We start from the raw sequence: 22,425 nt of genomic DNA on the forward strand, positions 1-22,425 counted from the left end.
GAGTGTCCGAAACCAACCGACTCTTAACCGGTCCGGATTGTTGATTTTTTTAAGAAAGCTGCATGTGTATTTGTTAAATATTTTGTTCATTGTTAAAGATGACAATTGAAGCTAGAGGTATGATACGTAAAGATACAAAGGTTTGGTGCTCAATTACTTAGCCATAGCCATGTTAGTTTTTATAAATTTTGCATATTGATCTTTATATTTAATTAAGATTTAAACAAGTATTTTACGTGTTGCGATCCAAACTAGAACAACTTAAAATAAATATATTTTTGTCAAACGACCTGCATGTAAAAGGGCTTATTTTGTCGTAAGAGTATCTTGTTCTATTCCGGTTGTAGTTTTCGATATCGTTGTAACCTTCCTGGCTTGACATCTTTGACGAGGATGATTATTTTGATTAATAAAAGCTATTTTATTTCTAAAACTAGTGTGTGCAGGTACGAAGCCATGATTTCACTTTAGGAGGGGTTAATTTGTAAATTTTGAGGGTAAAAAATTGTAAAAAAAAAATAAAAAGTGGGTAAAAATTGCAAAAAAAAAAATTTTTGAGGGGGGGCTCTCATTGTAATGTGGCTTCGTGCCTGAGTGTGTGTGTGTGAGAGAGAGAGAGAGAGAGAGAGAGAGAGTTTTAAATGCGACGTGTCGCAGAAACGTGTTAACGTGAAAGGTAGTTGAAATTGAAACTTGAAAACACCTTAATTACTTTTTATTGTCTTTCAAATTATATCATACGAATAAGCATATATATTACTTTTTTTTTACTGTATTGTACAATGATTACATATTATTTTGATCATATGCCTAAGAAAAACACTTAGAACACGGTTAACAAAACTTAATCTTAAGTACAAAGTCATAAAGCTCTTTACAAAAGAAAATGAGGTAGTGTGAAATGGACGCTACAATTAATTAGGGAGTACATAGAAATATAATTTACTAAAAGGTAAAATGTATTTTTCCTCAAAAAAAAAAAAAAAAAAGGGTCAAATGTATTCTCCAACAACGAAGCAACGCACCTCGCAGTATTCCGGGTAAGAGCCGAGTCACTCCACTCACTCGCAATTTATTCTACGATTAGATTACTTAAAAAAAAAAAAAAAAAAAGGATGGTTAAGCGATTAGGATTCGGTTAGATGACACGACACTATTACGTATGTGCATATCCATTCATATGCATTTACGACCGCCAAAAAAAACAACCCAAAGCGATCTAATTGGTCCACTTTTCTCAACCCTTGAATGTTTGACTCAATGTTATATTATATTTATTGACATATTATATTATATGTTCTAGTATTAGCCTTTTAGGGCCCTCTCTCCGCATATAAGAAAATTGGGTCATATTAAATAGTTGACCCAGCCTTTTCTCAACCATCTAATGTTTGACCCAATGTCATATTACATATATATATATATATATATATATTACATATATATATATATATATATATATATCAAGAAAAAAAAATGTCATTCGTTGCCGTTTCGAGTCTCCTGATTTACGGAAAATCGACAAGCCGATTGAAAACCAAACGGAAAAAATGTGGAAAAATGCATTCGATTTGTCGTTTTCAAATGCCGTTTTCCATGGAAAACCGACAAAAAAATGTGGCAAAATATATTTAAAATATATACATGTAATACATACATATATTTTTCAATTTTCAAACATATATAAAGAAAATACATTATGTATATAAATCTTTTTTTAATAGAAAATTGTATATATATATATATATATATATATAATATTTTATAAATTTGTGCTATTAATGTATAATATTTTATAAATTTGTGCTATTTTGTATGTAATATTTTTATATAATATTTTGTATGTAATATTTTCAAATAAAATAGAATCTTCTAAAAATATTTGAAGACTAAAATATGTAATAATATTTTGTCCTGAAAATTCATCGGCTTTTAAATCTGTGATATATATATATATATATATATATATATATATATATGTATATAGGAATTATGTATATTCTAGCCAAACTAAAAATTGCTGAAATTAAAACAAGACGTATGCACCATATCGTGAAATATGTAAATATAAATTAGACTATATTTTAAATATTTAAATAGTTCGACTAAATTTAACCGCCTTTTTGTTCTCTATTCATATACAAAAACCGTTTTGTTTCTCTCTTCTTATACAAAAGTAATCTTTGAACTTTATTTCTTAAGAATCTAAAAGTCCTATTTTTTAAATGTGACAAATATTGTTACTAGTTAATGATCTAGAAGCCGTTTATCTTTTTATTACAAAAACTAATCTTCAAACTTTACAAGCTAACAATCTAATAACGGTTTTTTTAAGGGCAATAATTGTCGATGATGATTGAATCCACAACCTTTACTTTGAAGGTGATGTGGAATTAACACTAGGTCAAACTATCTATCACAATAACGGTTTTTTCTATTGTTATAAATACAACAAATAATCTTTAAACTTTTGTTTTTTATTAAATACAAAAAAGTAATCTTACAAACTTCACTAGCTAGCGATCTGATAGCCGCTTTTTCTATCGTTAATACAACAAGTAATCTTCAAACTTCATTAATTAACAATCTTAACGGCTATCAAATTAGTATTTTTTCCGATTTTTATTCTTTTTTTTTTTTGTGGATTTTAAGGCAATGCCATAGAATGGTGGAAAGCTCGAGTCGATCAAATCTAAAGCTCCTTATGTCCTAAGATCATTCATGCTTAGGTTGTTCATGGGCTTTTTCTTCAAGCTTATGTTGAGTAAAAGTCTTCTTTTGATTAAAAAAAAAAAAAAAACCGTTGTTAAACGATTAGGATTCTGTTAGATGACACCACACCAATACCTAAGCACATTTCCATTGATATAATATACATGCATGACTTGTCACAAAACAAGACCCAAAAAAAAAAAACACAAAGCAATCTAATTGGCCCACTTTTGTTTGGCCAAATCTCATCATCACTTCTTGACACACACGAAAGGCAAAACAACTCTTTTCGTATTTACATAATAATAAATAAAAACAATACTTCTCGCATATATAAATAAAACCATAGCTCTCTCTTTGGTCTATTCAATCAGATCCTAAAAACCATGTCGGCTACGAATCTATTCCTGAGCCCTCACACCAATATGATCATCACCCACCGTCGCTCCGAACCAGAGACACGTGGCGTCGTATTTTCTTCCACGTCGTCCGATTCCGGTCCGGTGGTCCCCACAACCCCTCTCGTCTCTCTCCTCGAGAGACTCCAACACACGGCCCTCGAAACTCTCGCCGGCGAATCCGACTCCTTCGACCCCAAATCCTACGTGGACCTGTCGCTGAAGTCCCACCATGACCTGGCGTCCGTACAGTCCGCGTTCGACGCGCTCGGCGACGGAGCAGCGAGGGTCTCCGGCGACGAGCTGAGACGCTTCGTGGCGGAGTATTTCGACGGCGCGGGGGAGGATCTGGTGCGGGCGAGCGCAGGGGATTTCGTGGCCGAGCCCGAGGGGTTTTTGCCGGGCGTTGTGAATAAGGATGTGAGAGAGTGGGCTTTGGAGATTCATGGGCTTTGGGAGGGTCTGAGTCGGAGGGTCTGTGACGACGCTTTGGAGAGGAGCGACTCGCATACTTTGCTTCCCTTGACTCACCGGGTCGTCGTTCCCGGGTCAAGGTTTAGGGAGGTTTATTATTGGGACTCTTATTGGATTGTCAGGTAATAATACTTCATTATTCTTTCTTTTTATTTTTTTAATTATTTTTAATATTTTTAAGATAGGAAACAGGCAATTTAGCTTCAAGATTCATGCTTTCCTAATTAACCTTATACCGACAGGCTCTTCTTCGTTTTTTATTTTTGGTAACATAGGTTATTGATGATGTTTTCTATTTTCTTTTTTTTTTTCTTTGTTTTTTATTTTTTAATATTGACTTTTACGGCGTAGAAGAACTCTTTAGATGGATTAAAAATCTAAAATAGGTGATGATAACCTCTTACTTTGTCTTTTCTTTTCTTTTTTCCCGTGAAACTAAAATTTGTTTTTATATCAAATATATTGGACTAAAAATGTAAATCTTTAAACATAACTAAGTAGTTTAGTAGCCTTTTTATTTTTATCTAGTAATAAGACGAGTGATCTTTGAACTTTCGTAGTGAAGATATAAAAGTTTTTTTTTTTCAATAAGGACAAGTAATCTTCGAACTTTACTAGTTAACGATCTAGTAGCCATCCCGAATTGTTGTTCTAAGAATATATAAAAATGCAATCTTTGAACTCAAATTGCTAGGTAAAACTTTGAATTTCACTAGCTAGTTAATAATCTAGTAGCGACTTTATCTATTTTAAAAAACAAGTGATCTTTGAACTTCATTTTTTTTTTTCTATTAATTCAAAAACTAATCTTCGAACTTCACTAGCTATTTGGTAGTTGGCTTTATCTATTTTAATGCTAACAAGTATGCTTCTAACCTTTATTAGTTAGCAATCTAGTAGCTTTTTTTCATTCGAAAGTAATTTTAGAAATTCATTAGTTACCAATCTTAGCTGCTTTTTCTTCGATTAATCTTACGAATATTCTTGAGCCTTATTTCTCGGTTACACCATTTTCCCTTGATTTTTTTTTTCCAAAGAACATTGTTGAGGATTGTGTTAATTAATTGTGTGAAATTTTCAGGGGATTGCTTGCAAGTAAAATGTACGAGTCAGCAAAAGCCGTAGTGGCAAATCTAATTTCATTTGTGGAAAAATATGGCTTTGTCCTCAATGGTGCAAGAGCATATTACACCAATAGGAGGTAAACGAAACGCTTTTATTGACTATATTCTCTTTCATAGTCATCATTTCTTTGACGATTAATTAGCAGTTAATTTTCTGATAGGATAAGGTGGACCGTTTTAAACTTTATTCATTTTGTTAGTTTTTTTTTTAAATGAATATTCATTTTGTTAGTTTATGCATATGATTTTATGACTTTATGGACCGTTGTCACATGACTTGTACAGTTATACCTAAACTACTAGTGCATGTTTGGCAATTTTGGCAGCATCATTAGGTTGGTTACAAAGTAAGGTCTCTTAATTTTTTTTTTTTTTCTAAAGGTAATGAATAATGGTGACAAGTTGACAACACACATCACATCTTTCATATAACACATGACTTGGGCTTGCTCAAATTTCTTATCGTCCTATACGTTTTTTTTTTTTTGAGGACGTTATATATTTATACATAAGATATATTTGTATGAACATAATATTTTCATGTATTTTTTCACGTATGAATATGACAACCAATGTAAACTTACCTTCCAAAGTGGTTGTTTTGTTCTTAACTTATAAGACATTACATAAAAAAAATAAAAAAATAAAAAAAATAATGTTAATAAAAACTAGTCAATCAACCTAAATTAAAAGAAATAAAATATGGGAAGTAATCTTTCGTATTATTTCACAGGACTTTGGCTTCCACAAATTTCTCATCGTCTTGCGTGATAATGGTTGTTTGATTTAAACTTATTAGAAATTATATATAAATAAAAATAAAATCTAAAAATAGATTCAATTAATCTGCTACACTAACATAATTTGGGAAGCAATCTTTCACATTATTTCACATGACTTTGGCTTACACAAAATTCTCCTACGTATTTTTTTTTTCTTTTTCAGAATTTGACATTTTTCATGTATTTTCACGTGTAAGAATAGGACATATGGCATTATATATAAAAATAAAAAGTATAATTTTTTTTTTAGAGGAAAAATAAAAAGTATAATTTAGGAAGCAATAATTAATAAATATAATTAATATTGCAGTCAGCCTCCTCTTCTAAGTGCAATGATTTGTGAGATATTCAAAAGGACAAAAGACGTTGAGTTTGTCAGAAAGTCTCTCCCTTCACTAATTCAAGAGCATCAATTTTGGACGTCGGGTATTAATTTTTATCAGAATCACTTTTCATAAGATAGCTTGAATTGTCTTTGTCGTTTTTATTATTTACTATTATGATTATTGATGTACTGTACTTCTTCAAATGTGTTGTCATGCTATAGGAATACATGGAGTGACCATTAAAGATGGTGATGGTTGTGACCAAGCTCTAAATAGATATTATGCAATGTGGAATAAACCCAGGCCTGAATCTTCAACCATTGTATGTAATCACACTTATATTCTTTTCCTATAATATATATATATATATATATATATATATATATATATATACTTTTAAGTTTTAAGTGTATCCGAATCTAAATTTCACTAGGAATTAGTTTTACTTTTGGAAATTTCTTTTTCAACAGTAGTAAATTCTTCCTGAGAAAACTGTAAATTTTTCAAAATTTTCATGAAATTTCTATTAAAATATTTTGTATTATTTGTTTCAAAAACTTTATTTTTCTTATGACATAACTAATAGTTTCTTTAAAAAATTGCAACATTATTAGCCATGCAAACTATTTTGATAAGTTATTTTTAAACTGCATTTTCAACAATTTTTGGGGCTATATAAAATAATTGCTTTAGAGAAGCAGCAGAAATCTAATATTAATATTCCATTGCAACTCTTGCTACTATGTGTGTGTGTGTGTGTGTGTGTGTGTAATTAATTAAAAAGAATTTTATTAAAAAACTACAATATTATTGATAGAAATTTATTAAAATAGCCAAAGAAATTCTAATATTATTTTATTTCTAACTAAATACTTGTTCCTTAGGACCAAAAATCTGCTTCAAAGATCACAAACCCTAATGAGAAGAAACGGTTTTACCGGGAGGTGGCTTCTGCTGCGGAATCTGGTTGGGATTTTAGCTCAAGATGGATGAAGTAATAATCCTTTTATTATATTTATAATTTCATTACGTATTATATATAACCGTGACAGATTCAAGATATTCCATCAGTGATAACTATATGATTTTTTTAAGGGATACTGACGATTTTACGACTTTGAGGACCACATCAATCTTACCAGTGGATTTAAATGCATTCATACTTGGGGTACGTGAGGTTCAAAACACTCAGCTCATTCCTAAAATATTTGACCAAATTATAATTTAAGTTATTTGTTTATTAATTACACTCAGATGGAATTGAACATTGTGTTCTTGGCCAAAGTTTTGGGTGAGAATATCGTGTCTCTGCGCTTCTTAGAAGCTTCTCGGGCGAGAAAGAAAGCAATGGAGTCTATTTTTTGGAATGAAGAGATGGGTCAATGGCTTGATTATTGTCTTGAAGATAACATAATGAAGGTATTTTTCTAGTCTTTTTATTATATACAATGAAGTCTCTATTTTTTTTTTTTTTTTGCTTTTATAAAAGTGACTTCTTTAATTATCTATACTTGATGGCAGTGCAATATGATTTTCAATATAATTATTGTGGTACGACAATGTAGAGTTTATTCATAACTTCCCTGGTGCTTTTTAAAATATAATTTTATTAATACTATCAACTTAATAAACAAGTATTTGTTGCAACTACTTAATCATCTAAATTTTTTTAAAGATCTAGTCAAAGTTTTATTTTATTAAGAAAATAGCTCATAATACTGAAGTAAATTAATTAACCTGGTTAAGTTAATTAATTTACTTCAGTCTGGGTGGGCTATTTTACAAAATAAATTAAATTAACTTAATTAGTTAATTAATTTATTTTTTCCTGATGAATTAATTTTTTATTAAAATAAAACTTTACCTTAAAAAGATGGTAGGTTATTGAGCTACTGATCTGATTGTTACTTAATAAATTTTCAAATACATGTTTAATATTAAAAAATGCACAGTGAAAAAAATCAATGTATAAGACGTAATCTTCCTTTTTATTGAACTTTGGATGTAACGTTATATTAATTATCCTTTTTTTTTCTCAGGAAGGTGAATCATGGGATAGTGGGAATCAGAACCACAACACATTTGCTTCCAACTTCATTCCATTGTGGATCCAATCTTTTCACTCTGGTTTGTACTATCTACAATATTAATCCTAACCTAACATTACAATTAGGCCCATAACCCCTAAATTTCGCCAAAATCCCATTAGTCAATCAGGCCCAAATCAGCTACCGAAATAACTTTGACTAGTAGCAATTTTGATTATTTTGACCAAAATAGTAGTAAATATATTTTTGGACATTTTTACTAAAAACTGTAAACATGAAAGTATATAATTGTCATAGACCGTAAATTTTCAAATCTACAATTAATAATAATATTGTAAATATATAAGTTTACAGTTATTAGTAAAAGTGTAAAAAAAAAATAATAATAATAGCGCTATTATTTATTGAATCGTAAAAATTTATAATAGAATAGTAGACATCAATAAATTAGAAATATTCCCACACAACTATAAAATCACACGCAAAATGTGAATAAAGTAGGTAGTTTTTAATAAGAAAAGCTTAATAGGTAATTATCAACATAATAAAGTCACAATAAGTAGTGGGTCAAGTTTTGTGACTACTAATTTATTTACAAATTCAGTTCTCAAACTGAAAAATGACATTGAGAATTCATTTTCTGAATGAAGATACTGCTCTAGTGGATAAAGTTATGACAAGTCTCCAAGATTCTGGCCTCCTTTGTGACTATGGAATTGCCACATCTTTGACCAACTCAGGAGAACAATGGTAAATGATGATATATTCTTTTTTAGGAATGGAAATGAATGACACTTGTTTTAATGTTTTTCTTATTAAACTGTGAAACAATTATTATTTTAAAAAATAATAGTGTTTTGTGACAAAAGTTGTCATAAAATAACATATTTTATGATGACTTTTGTCATAAAAAAAAAAAAATTTAAAAGCATTGACTTTGGTATACATGTCTATTGCCCATTTATTATGAGATAGAATCAAATATAATTAAACCATACAATAGTCTAGATGTAACCTAAATAATAAATGAAATATTACAAACAGGGATTTTCCGAACGGTTGGGCTCCGATTCAGCACATGATAATCGAAGGACTGGTGAGATCGGGATCGAAGGAAGCGAGGGCAATGGCTGAGGAAATCGCGGTGAGGTGGATCAAAACAAACTACGTTGCGTACAAGAGAACCGGAACGATGCATGAGAAATACAACGTAGAGGTTTGTGGAGATTTTGGAGGCGGTGGTGAATATGTCCCTCAGGTACGAATCAGAATTACTTGGAATTATTATTATTTTTTTTTTTGACAACATTGCATGGGGATAAAATTTAAGAGTTCTATATTTTTTAACAAAAAATTGCATGTTCCAAACTTTAAAAAAAATTGCATGAGTATATATTATGAAATCATTAGTGCTATTGCTAGTTACAAAGATAAGTTGTATTTAAAATGTCTAAAATAAAATTATTGTTGAATTTATTAATAAATATTTCAGATGAGTTTTATATTTCATGAATAAAAAGTTTTTGTTTTCTATTTTCTAATTTTTATAGTTGTACTGAAAAATTATTTTGCAGTTGTTTTCAAAAAGCTGTTTGGTACAGTTTTCATTTTTGGTTTTGAGAAATTGAAAATACTGTTTGGTACAGTTTTCATTTTTGTTTTTTAAAGAGAAGAAGGAGAGGAGAGAAGAAATTTTTTTTACAAAACACATTTTATTTGTTTTCAGTTTTCTTTACTCTTTTACAAAACAATTTCAAAATTTTTTGAAAATTTTTTCCGAAAAATTAAACCAAACGCAACTTTCATTTTTTTTTTTCAATTTTTTAATCTCAAAAAGTCAAAAACGCTTTTTGGAATGAAAACCAAACACTCCCTTAGGGATTTGAACGTAAAAAAAAAAAATAATAATAATAATAATAATAATAATTCAATGGCCTCTTGGTGCAATTATATAGTACGTCAACCTTTATAATACTGTAATAGGCTATTAATTTTTATGTGTTTCATAAATAATTTTTGTTGATGCTCTTTAAAAGAAAATATTGTTGATAACATGATTTAACGACATTATTATTTTATGAAAAAAATTACAGACTGGTTTTGGATGGTCGAACGGAGTGGTTTTGGCACTGTTGGAAGAGTTTGGATGGCCTGAGGACCAATCTATCGACTATTGATTTGCTTATCGACGACTACATAAGATTGTCAATAGAATCTTCAGCTTTAGTATTTCAATTTAGCCCCTTAATTTTCAGGCTAATATGGGTACTGTAATAGTTAATTTTGGGGGAAGAAAGATTAGTTGTGGGTCTAATGTATTATCGATTTAACTGTTTCCGGTTCGGATATTGGTTTACATTCCTATGTAAATTTACTAAAACAATTTGGAAGAAATTACTCTTTAGTACAAACAAATTTAATTTTAATTTTAAGAATACTATCCAAGTAATTTAAGATAAAAGAATTCCGTGGTTTTAACTTTTATTTTTATTAGTCCTAATTTTTTTTAAATTTCTATTTCTAAAAAAAATTAGAATTTTTTTTTTGTTTATTGCATTTTTTTAAAATGAAACTTGTAAGTGATTTTCCTTTTTTAGGGGAAGTTAAATTATAGCTAAATTATTATTGCAGTAATTTGCTGTAACTAGTCATTCCATTAACTTTTTTTTAGATTTTAATCTAAGTTTCATTTTATTAAAAGAATATGTAAATTAAATTAATTAAACATTAATTTAATTTACTATTTAATTTATTGCGGGTTGGTCGACTAGTTTTTAAGAAATATTATTGATATTACTGTATTTTTTAATTTACAATTGATAAATATTATTAACTATTATATGCTTATATAGTAAGCAGTAAGCAGGGCCGGCACGCCCATTAAACCACTTAAGCGGTGACATTAGGCCCCAAAATTTTGAGCAACATAAGGCTCATTTTAGGTCTCTTTTTTTGTCATAAAAGGCCATTTTTTAATCTTCATATAGTGAGCCTCGTATTTAATTTTTTTTTTTTTTTAAATGCCCAGTGTGCCCTATATTTTAATACATCAAACATGCTCTTTCACTTTCTAACGTCCAACAACATGGATACCGATAACCACAGAAAACGGTTTAACTTTTTTTCTTTATTATTTTTTGGTTTTTTTTTCGGTAAGCCCCCAATGCAAGAGATTATTAATTGTTTATTTGTACACAATTGGTTTTCGGTAAGCCCCCAATGCAAGAGATTATTAATTGTTTATTTGTACACAATTGGTTTTCAATCATGGCATGAACTTAGGCACAATGGTATGAACATCGGACTTGTTTTTCATCAAAAAAATCCAAGTGAACCTAAAACAATCGTCAACAAGAGTAAAAAAAATAGGGAAATTGCTCTAAATAGGAGTAAATCAAAGGCTTTTTATTTTTTTGGACTTTTTTTCAAAAAGGTCACAAATAGGACTTGGTAATTAATTTTGATTTATGTAATTACCCTTTTACCCCGTGAATATTAAAATTTAAATAAAAAATGTTACTATTTTATTAATGACCGGATTTATTACCTTGCCTCCACGTCACCTTCCTCACTTACCTTGCCTCCACGTCACCTTCCTCTTCATTTCTTCATTGACCGAGTTTAACCAGAAGAGAGAGAGAGAGAGAGTGAGAGCGAGCGACAAAAAAAAAAAACCGTCCAACTTCCTTAACCAAACCGTCTCGATTTGTTTTTCAAACTCCATAATCTCACTCACTTCGTCACTCTCGTCCATTCTTCGCCCAAGAAATGAAGATAAAGAACAAGTCGCCGACCAAACGCCCCCCAAAAGTTCCAAAACCTAACCCTAAAAAGAGGAGTCTTCCTCAATCATCGGCTGAAACTCCACCTCCAGTGACGCATGCATCCCCGCGTCGGAGTCCAAGCGTGACTTTTGGCTCGGAGTCACCAATGCAAAACTCCCCGGCAAAGAAATGGAAGAAGGTTCTTGCGCCGCCGAAGAAGAAGAGGAAGGTGGTTCTTGAGTCGCCTTCAAATTCTGACTCCTCTGTTCCTTGTACATCCGAGAGACATCAGAAGGTGAGTTTTTTTACTTGCATGTTAATTTTGTGTTGATTATGTGTGGATTTTGTGTTGATTCATGGGTTTGCATGTTTATTGTGTGTTTCATGTAACTGTTAGTTTGACAAAAGTGTTCATTTTTTACGTTATTGGGGATTATGTGTGTATTTTGTAAGAAAATTAGATTTTTCTAGGCTTGCTCATATTAGATGTAGGTTCTATGAATTATTTTGTGTCACACATTTCTGGGTATCGTGATAATTGTGTCATGAAATTTATGGATTTCTGTGACAATTGTGTCACGAAATATATGGGTTTCGTGACACCTATGTGACGAAATTTCTGGGTATCGTGACAATTATATCACGAATTTCTGGGTATCGTGACAACTATGTCACGATACCCTGAAATTCGTGACACAATTGTAGCGAACCCCATAAATTTCGTGACATAGGTGTCACGAAACCCTAAAAATGTCGTGACACAATTATCACGAAACGCAGAAGTTTCGTGACACAAGAGTCACGAAACCCAGAAATGTCGTGACACAATTGTCACGAAAACCACAATGTTTATGTGTTTAATGTTCCAACTCATATGTGTTTAATGTTTTAACTTTTATGTGTTTAATGTTGTAATTTTTAGGGTTTCATACGAAGGATAAAAGAAGATGAAATAGAGTCAGGCTACTCGTTCAACTTCCATGGGAACTTGGACGATTTCGAAAAGGAGACCGGCATGACCGCCAACCAAAAAGACTTATTCAAAAAGACGTGTTTTGGGCAGTTTCTAGACATGCCCTTGATAGCAAAATCGTCCAGAATAATAAGCCATTTGGTGTTGAGATCTGGTTATTATGATGAGGCCGGTGCATCTAACGATTCTCTGGTCATGGAGATTGGTGGAAGACCCCGCGAGTTCACCAAAGAGCACTTTTCCCTGATCACAGGGTTAAGATTCAGCGAAAACTACGCAGAACAACCACGGTACGCTAATGTGGTTGAGGGAGGGCTATACAATGTCACCTTCTGTAATGGTGCTCTTTGCCGGAAAAGGGCCAACATTGGTGCAGTCCTTGAGAGTAGCCACGAATGGCCAGATGAGAGGAGGGTGAGACTACTCCTCCTCCACTTTCTGTACAATGTTCTCTTGGCGGCCGAGAAGACCGTCAACCTCCCCTGCGATAGCTACATCAAAATGGTGGATGACCCGGTTGTTTTCAACAACTACCCATGGGGAGACGTCGCCTGGAACTTCTTTCTAGGTTCTATCGTGGGCTTTGTGAGCAAGGCCAAGACCATCAAGGAGGGTAAGAACCCAAAACTCCACCTGCCGGGTTTCGTGCTCCCACTCCAGATATGGGGTTACGAGTGCATCCCACGATTCGTGGAGCTGGAGTTCGCCTCAATACTCGTTGCCGACGCAACGCCGCTGATGAGGCGTTGGGCTACTAAATCAGGGAAGGTCTTGGAGTCCCAACTACAAAAGATTCGATTCCAAGAGGTATGAATATGATTGATAAGAATATGTACATTTAATTAAATTTTGATTAACTTCGGACCTCTTCCAGATCGAATTCAAGCCGATCGGTGGTGAGGTAGAGTCTGCGAAAACTGCGAGGACTGTTGTGAGCCCTTCTGAGAAGAGGGGGAAGAAGAAAAAAGAAGACATTGTTGCATCATCATCAATTGAGGTAATGGTTTCTTAAGTAAAGTAAATTCGTGATTTTATGGCACGAGTATACGTGATGTCGTGACATCTATGTCACGAAAGTATGTCACGAATATAATTGATTTCGTGACTTGTATGTCACGAAAATACTTAATTTCGTGATTCTATTCTCATACAAAATTATTTGTACATTGCAGATACGCATGTCCGCAATGGAAAAGGATCTGAAACATTTCAGAATTGAGTTTCTTGAGTGGAAGAAGCAGTTTTCCACTGAAATGCGATCCATTTCAGAAACCTTGAAAGAGGTTCTGGACAAGCAACAATCTCAGGATGATGATTTTGTCAACCTCCAGAAATATGAGGAGGAGGTGACGGAGAAGCAAGGAGAAGAAGAAGAGAACAAGGAAGAGGAAAAGGACAAAGAAGAAGTGAAGGACAAAGAAGATGAGAAGGACAAAGAAGAGAACAAGGGAGAGGAGAAGGACAAAGAAGAGGAGAATGACAAAGAAGAGGAGAAGGAAGAAGTAGTTGTGGACAAATCAAATGAGTTGGAGAACAAAGAAGCCGAGAAAAATGATGAAGATCAGCCATCTATTGGAGGCCAATGTAAAGAAGATGATCTGCAGAAGAAAAAAGATGATAGTGAAGATGACGAAGACGGTGGGAGAGGTCCTGAAGATGAAGGGCCAAAAGAAGTAGACAGGAACCAAACGCACGCTGATGGCGGCGAGGACCAGACCCAAGCCGGCGAGGACCAGGCCCGAGCTGAAGAGACCCAGGAGTCTAAAACGCCTGTGCGACGTCCAGAGGCGGCTGATGAGGTCTGTTCCTCGTTGTTGAAGATGCCTGGAAAGCTCATAATGATTTCATCATCTGATGAAAAGCCTACTCGCCATAGGAGGGCGCCAGCGGTCTTCACACCGACACCCGCGCCGGCTGTGTTTACGAGGTTCACACGACCACTTCGGCCACCGTCAGTCTATCCATTCTCCTACCCTAAAGACGAGATTTCTGTGGGAGATATTGCAGCAATGGCTAAATGGATTAAAGTTGGTCTTAAATCGAATCACAAAAATGCGTAAGTATCTTTCTCCTTCTTACATATATTGTCTGGTAATTTTAAATAAAAATGAGATCTAATACTTGTGATTTTTCAGCAGTCCGAAGTACAAGTCACCAGAAGAAGATTTATCTCCCTCGTTCCATTTTACGGTGGTTGAGATTACATCGAAGACGTGGTTTTACTCTTTGTGGACCCCGGTTGAGTGGCTTACGGGAGAGGTACGTCCGCTCAACCAGGTTTTTTAGAGCCAAGGATGACAAACACCACTGCACTTCGGATTGTTTTTTGTTTTTTGTTTGTGTCAATGTAAATAGATAAAACCATGATTTTTCTAGCTTTGTTGTGACCTGTTTTTTATTTGGTTTTTTGAACTTCATGTAATAAATTCTATATGTCGTGACAATGAATTTCTGAACCTGGATTTATTTGTTGTGACCTGTTTTTTATTTGGTTTTTTGAACTTCATGTAATAGTCAACTGCATTTATTTGTTGTTAATATTTAGTACGTGACAACATTGTCACCAGAAACTGTGTTGTTGTCACCACATGAAGATAAGAATCTGGTGACAATATTATCACGAAGTGAACACTTATATGTCACTGATTTCTGTGAATTTTTTATTTTGCAGCATATGGACGTCATTTTCTACTACTTGAGAAAGAAGGGGAAGTATGGAAATGTCCGAAAGCCGTTTACGACAACCAACTCGTACTTTCTACCAATGCTCACCCGATGCCATGATGCTTGGTCCAAAGCGAAGAACAAGAACGTGTTTGATTGGACGGGCCATTTAGTTGTGCTTGACTACATAACTGCCGAAAAAAAAACAGGTTTTGCAAACACTCCATGGGCAGATGTTAACACTATCTACGTCCCTATCCATGTGCCGGACCACTGGCTCCTTGTCGTAATTTCCCTAAGCCGTAGAGCGCTAACAATATACGACTCTATGGACTCGAAGTATGCACGCAATGTTCGTGATAGCATACAGATGATGGCGGATTTTATCCCCATTGTGTTGGCCGTCGTCGGTTTGGGAGATGGCAACTCGGAGCCATTTAAAATAGTAATAGCGCCTATGCCACAACAATCCAATGGGTAAGATCTCTTCTCATATCATGTTCTATTTTGATGTATATTTAATACTAGTAAGCAACCATGAACAGGGGAGACTGTGGCATGTTTTGCGTAAAGGCCGCCGAATTTATGATCCATGGGATTCCGGTGAGTAGTTTGCATCAAGACAATATTTCCATGTACAGAAAGAAGATGGCAACCGAGTTGTACAAGCACGGGGCATTAAAGATGGCAAACAATGTTGAGTCAGACGAAGAGAATTGAAAGTAGGAGAAGCGATTAGTGATCCAAATTTTTTAAATAGGGTGAAGTGTATTGTTTTGGAATGTCTTTGTGATGGCGGTGTGACTCTTAATTCTCCTTTGTAGAATTTGTGTGACAAGGTCGTCACTAAGACATGGTCTATGTTTTATAAGTACGTATAGGGGCCAGTAAATTATTAAATATGTAACTCTATACTCTTTTGGATGTGATTATATGAAATACAATTCATATGATTTATATGAAAAATGGGGATTTCGTTACTTCTCTGTCACGAAAATTAATATAATGTCACGAAAGTGGGATTTCGTGACGTACCTGTCACGAATATTATGCACTTCGTGACGTTCATATCACGAAAAAGGGGAACTTCGTGACGTTCCTGTCACGAAACATGGGGACTTCGTGACGTTCCTGTCACGAAAAAGGGGAACTTCGTGACGTTGGTGTCACGAAACATGGGGATTTCGTGACGTTCCTGTCACGAAACATGGGGAATTCGTGACGTTCCTGTCACGAAACATGGGGACTTCAAGTCACGAAACGGTACGTTTTCGTGACATACCAGTCACGAAATTGTTTCCTTTGATGGAATATAATGAGAAATCTCTTCTTCTTTTCATTAAATCCGTCGTAGGGGATCAATGGTTGTTATGAATATTAAAATGTTAAAATTTGAAAAATAAATGGACATCCTACCTATAATATCAAGAAAGTATGAGAAGGATAAATGGTAAGTGAGTTCTACTTACCTAGAACATCTTGACGAACTAATGTGTTTTGTATCATGAAGTGTTGTTGACATACATTCATTTGTCCCATTTCATCTCATCATCTCAAGGGGACAGAATTTAAAGTACTCTAATAAACATATAAACATAGGTAAATGAGGTTGAACGTCATGTCGTCCGACATGTCGATTTCAACTCTAATTTATCCTTAATGTTGGAATTTTTTTATTAATAGCGTTCGTAGTCCTCCCAAAACAACTCATTTAAGAGTCTATAAGATGTCATGACGTTCCTGTCACGAAAAAGGGGCACTTCGTGACGTTCCTGTCACGAATATTGTGCACTTCGTGACGTTACTGTCACGAAAAATGGGGATTTCGTGACGTTCATGTCACGAAAAATGGGGATTTCGTGATGTTCCTGTCACGAATATTGTGCACTTCGTGACGTTCTTATCACGAAAAATGGGGATTTCGTGACGTTCCTGTCACGAAAAATGGGGGCTTCGTGACGTTCCTGTCACGAAAAATGGGGATTTCGTGATGTTCCTGTCACGAAAATGAAGTCTTCAAGTCACGAAACGGTACGTTTTCGTGACATACCAGTCACGAAATTGTTCCCTTTGATGGAATTTAATGAGAAATCTCTTCTTCTTTTCATTAAATCCGTCGTAGGGGATAAATGGTTGTTATGAATATTAAAATGATAAAATTTGAAAAATAAATGGACAGCCGTTCTACTTACCTAGAATATCAAGAAAGTATGAGAAGGATAAATGGTAAGTGAGTTCTACTTACCTAGAACATCTTGACGAGCTAATGTGTTTTGTATCGTGAAGTGTTGTTGACATACATTCATTTGTCCCATTTCATTTCATCATCTCAAAGGGACAGAATTTAAAGTACTCTAATAAACTTATGAACATAGGTGAATGAGGTTGAACGTCATGTCGTCCGACATTTCGTTTTCAACTCTAATTTCTCCTTAACGTTGGAATTTTTTTATTAATAGCGTTGGTAGTCCTCCCAAAACAACTCATTTAAGAGTCTAGAAGGGGATGTCATGACGTTCCCGTCACGCAAAGTAGTGATCTCGTGACGTTCCTGTCACGAAAAATGGGGACTTCGTGACGTTCCCGTCACGAAATATGGGGATTTCGTGACGTTCCTGTCACGAAAACTGCGGACTTCGTGACGTTCCTGTCACGAAACATGGGGAATTCGTGACGTTCCTATCACGAAAAATGGGGATTTCGTGACGTTCCCGTCACGAAACATGGGGATTTCGTGACGTTCCTGTCACGAAAACTGGGGACTTCGTGACGTTCCTGTCACGAAACATGGGGAATTCGTGACGTTCCTGTCACGAAAAATGGGGATTTCGTGACGTTCCCGTCACGAAACATGGGGATTTCGTGACGTTCCTGTCACGAAAATGAAGTCTTCAAGTCACGAAACGGTACGTTTTCGTGACATACCAGTCACGGAATTAAAATCAAAACATTAAAACATTAAAACATTGTAAATATTGAGTACCTCATCTCGAACTACATTTTATTTCTTTCCGTCAACCCCCCTTTGGCAAGCCGGCAAATCTTTATGGTCTTCGACAATAGCTCCCTTTGATTTCAAAAATTCCTCCCAATTCTCGCCGAATATTTCTTCAAGAACGGAGTTAGCCATCAAAACCGGAGATTTGTAATCCTCACCTGCATGCATCTCTACATACTCGTTGTATTCAGCGTCGCTCATGTCATGACGCTTCTTTAATTTCCTGGGAGGGCGCGGATATGGAATCATGTAATATCTCGCGGTCGAGTTTCTACTTCCTGAAGGCATCTCCGACGTCTCATTCACCGTCGACACCTTTTTACTCGAATCGCTTCCCTTCGTCGTTGGATCTTTAGCGTCCATTTCACCGTTAGACTCTTTCGAACAATATTATCAGTTTGATCTGAGGTAAATATTTAAGGTCGGATAAATATGAGGATTCCTTACCTAACTTTTGTACGTAAATGCTAAAATAAATTTTCTTACCTAACTTCCAAAGTTAGATGTTCAGTAATTTAATTGCTATTAATGCCATTTATTGATATTAAATATCCATATCCCAATTACCAAGTCGGTCAAAACAGCGAAAGATATCATGGTTCATGAAAATGGCTCAAACTTCGTGACTTCTATGTCACGAAAATGGAATTTGTATCTGTTACAAAACACAATACATAATCCAATACATACACACATAAATCTGTTACCTTGAAATCTGTTTACATCATACACACATATATTACAGCAAACATCATAATAACCAACAACACAATAATCAATCTCAGCCTCCGATTTGCTCGACAGTGATGCTCAATATCCAACTGCAACTGGTCAATTCTTCTCAGCAATCCTGGAATGATTTTCTTTGCTCTTTCAGAAACTTCAGGATCAACCCATTGAAAAAAACCACACCCACCCTCTGCCTGAAAATCACCAATTATAGCCTCAAAAATCAGGTATTTGTTTCTTGTATTAGAGCATATATGAGTTCTGGTTGTATTCAAACAGGATATAATATCCGGGCTAGCTGCAAAGTGGACAACTGCAAGTCCAATATTAACCAAATACCTTTGGGACGAAAAACCCAAATACCCAAAAATCCAAACCACTCTCAGAATAGGATTTTAATCAATTTCAACCAAACATTCAAAATCAAAATCCTTACCGTCGTCACGTGGCAATTTCTGAACCTCCTACCGGGATTATCCTTGGTCCATGACGTCCTCTCGACCCATTGCACGCCGCATTTACACAGAAATTCACCTGGAGAGTCTCTCATCGTCGTCGAGTCTCTCGTCGTCGTCGAGTCTCTGCGTTCGTGCTTCGTGTGCGACGAATAAGAGTGTTGCGATGAAGAAGCGCGGTTCACTGCCATTCTCAAGTTGAAACCTCACCGGCGATGAAGATAGATCAGACGAGAGACAGCAAAAGAGATCTGGGTCGAATTTGGGGATTTAGGGTTTCAAATAATTCTCAATTGTTTTATACGTACAAATGGTTTAAAGAGGTTTTAAAATAAAATAAAATGAAATGCTTTAAGCCCCTTGATGTCGTGACTTCTCTGTCACTAAAATGATGATATCGTGACTTCTCTGTCACGAAACAATTGAATGTCGTGATTTCTATGTCATGAAAAATGATGATTTCGTGACTTCCCTGTCACGAAACAATTGGATGTCGTGACTTCTATGTCATGAAAAATGATGATGTCGTGACTTCGATGTCACGAAATAATTGGATGTCGTGACTTATATGTCATGAAAAATGATGATTTCGTGACGTCTCTGTCACGAAAAAATTTGATGTCGTGACTTCTATGTCACGAAGAATTGTTATTTCGTGACTTCTCTGTCAGTGAGAAATTGTTTAATGGGACTAAAACGTCACGAATGAGAAATATAAAAATCCATAACAAACATAACAAACTAAGTGAGAAATAAAGTAAAGTACAAATCCAAATTGGTACATCAAATAAAAAGTTTTAAAAAAAGGAACAATCGAGCTCATGTTCGGGGTCGGCTATGGTGGGTCGGGATCGCGTTGCGACATGTGGCTCGATTATGTCCTACTCCACCACAGCGACTGCATTTATTCCTTCTATCCTCATCCCCTTCCCATTGAGAGGGTATTCTTTTCTTTTTCGGTCTTCCGGCGGCACGAGCCGCAACATGAGGTGGATTTACTATTTTTTGCGTGACTTCCTCTGGAAAATTCCACGACTCCTCGCTGCCAATTGGATGAATTACACCTGCATAACAACTTCTCCAATATTCGGTGGTGTAGTAATTTGATATGTACTTCTCAACTGCGAAGTTTCGAACACCGCAAGCCGCAATGCCGTGGGGACAGATAAAGTTGTCAGTTTGAAAGACACGGCAACTACATGTCTTCTCTCTCAAATTTACAGCCCACTTTTGCCCCTCTCTATCAACGACTTCAAACTCGTACACCGATGATGGACGCACCTGTTCCGCACCCAATACCATTTTGTTTACGGGTTATAATAAAAAACATCTTATAAAAAAAATTAAAAATTGAATGCCTATCACGTACCCCCAGTCCAGTAGATTTAGCGTGGTATTCTTCAAGTTTTTTATTCGCGTCAACGCAAAGGATCGTCAATGTTCCCAACGCTTTTTCTCTACGTTCGTAAAACCATTTACTCATTCTCTCCCGGAGAAAATCAAATAGCTTGGCAATAGGGAACTCTCTCGGTTTGACATTCATTGCATTCAGCGACTCGGCATTGTTTGATGTCATTATTGAGTACCTCTTCTCCGTGTAGAAACTACGAGCCCATTTTTCGTAGCCTACGTCGTTCTGAAGATACGCTCGGACTCTTGGATCTTCCTCATCTATCATAAGCATATACTTTTCAAACTCTGCATACGTGTATGCCTTTGCTGCAGCATAGAACGTCCAATTCACCTCTTTTGATAGACCTTTGATTTGGTTCTTCACGTTCTTCAAAAGATGAAACATGCAATAACCATGGTCTGAGTTAGTGAAAACCTTTTTCACACTGTTAATGATTCCCGCGTTCCTGTCAGACACTATGACCTGATGTGACCTCTCCCCGATTGCCTCCTTTAACCTTGTCAAGAAGTAAACCCACGATTCAGTAGATTCTGAATCACCAGCGCCGAATGCGAGGGGGTAAACTTGTTCATTCGCATCCATACCACATGCTGAAAACAGTGTGCCTTTATAGTAACTCTTCAAAAAAGTGTCGTCGATGATAACTACGGGCCGTAGATACTTCCACCCCTTTTTCCAAGCACTAAACGACATGAAGAAGTATTTGAAACGGTGGGATCGAGGAGTTGTGACAAGGTCGAATGACGAACCTGGATTGTTAGTCGACCACATGTACATGAATTTAGGCAGAGATCTATACGATGCATCATCGGTGCCAAACAATGATGACAGTGCCGCCTGTCTTGACCTCCATGCTTTTTTGTAGGACATGTCCACTCCAAAATCTTGTTGCATGTAGGACATGATGTCTTTGGGTTTGCATGGTGAACATGAGGGATCGATGTACCTATGTTTCATAGTCTCGCCTACAAATGTGGACGTAGCCTGAGGATGTTCTCCTTGTCTGAATTGTGTAGCACACGTGTGCTCAGAATCATACCTGCAAGAATGTAAGAGCAATGTTAATTTCGGGTCACCACGATAATATCAATGTAGAAATAAGTAATAAGTCACCTCCCCACTTCAAAGATCTCGGATGTAGTCTTTTTTACTCCACGAACAGACCACGCGCATGAGTCATCTCGACAAACAACATGGATATACCGTTTGTTAGAAGTCTTCGTCTTGAACGTAAAATGTTTGGTGATTGCTAACATGCATAAATGTTTCTTCAGAGTTGCTTTGTTGGCGTACAATCCTCCTTTGACTAGTCTCAGCGGAGAGTGCATATCTGACACATCAAGGTCAGGATGCATATTTTGGTTATCCGTGGAAGGCGTAGCGCATTGACTCATCCTCCTCGTTCTAGAGCAAGGCGTACTAAACCGTTTTGGAGTGCCTGAGCGCGGAGGGGTCTGCCATGGTGTGCCTGAATGACTCTGATTCGGGTCGGGGATCTCGGGAGAACTAGCCTCCGACTTAGGAGAACTAGCCTCCGACTTAGGAGAACTAGCCTGAATGTCCG

The 22,425-nt window shown here is 35.4% G+C and overlaps 1 protein-coding gene across 1 annotated transcript; it reads left to right on the forward strand.

Moving 5' to 3' along the window:
- Positions 1–3,023: 3,023 nt before the first annotated feature.
- Positions 3,024–10,317, forward strand: LOC149405442 (trehalase-like). Its single transcript, XM_089607928.1, has 11 exons — positions 3,024–3,706; positions 4,666–4,785; positions 5,801–5,916; positions 6,038–6,138; positions 6,701–6,810; positions 6,912–6,984; positions 7,071–7,235; positions 7,856–7,943; positions 8,515–8,614; positions 8,909–9,122; positions 9,958–10,317. Exons 1-11 carry the CDS (start codon positions 3,099–3,101, stop codon positions 10,039–10,041), a joined length of 1,779 nt encoding a protein of 592 aa, XP_089464054.1. The 5' UTR covers positions 3,024–3,098; the 3' UTR covers positions 10,042–10,317.
- The last annotated feature ends 12,108 nt before the right edge of the window (positions 10,318–22,425 follow it).

Source organism: Urtica dioica, chromosome 2 (assembly GCF_054948205.1).
Source record: "Urtica dioica subsp. dioica isolate 48M chromosome 2, U.dioica_male_clone48M_v1_H2, whole genome shotgun sequence".
Taxonomy (NCBI): Eukaryota; Viridiplantae; Streptophyta; class Magnoliopsida; order Rosales; family Urticaceae; genus Urtica; species Urtica dioica.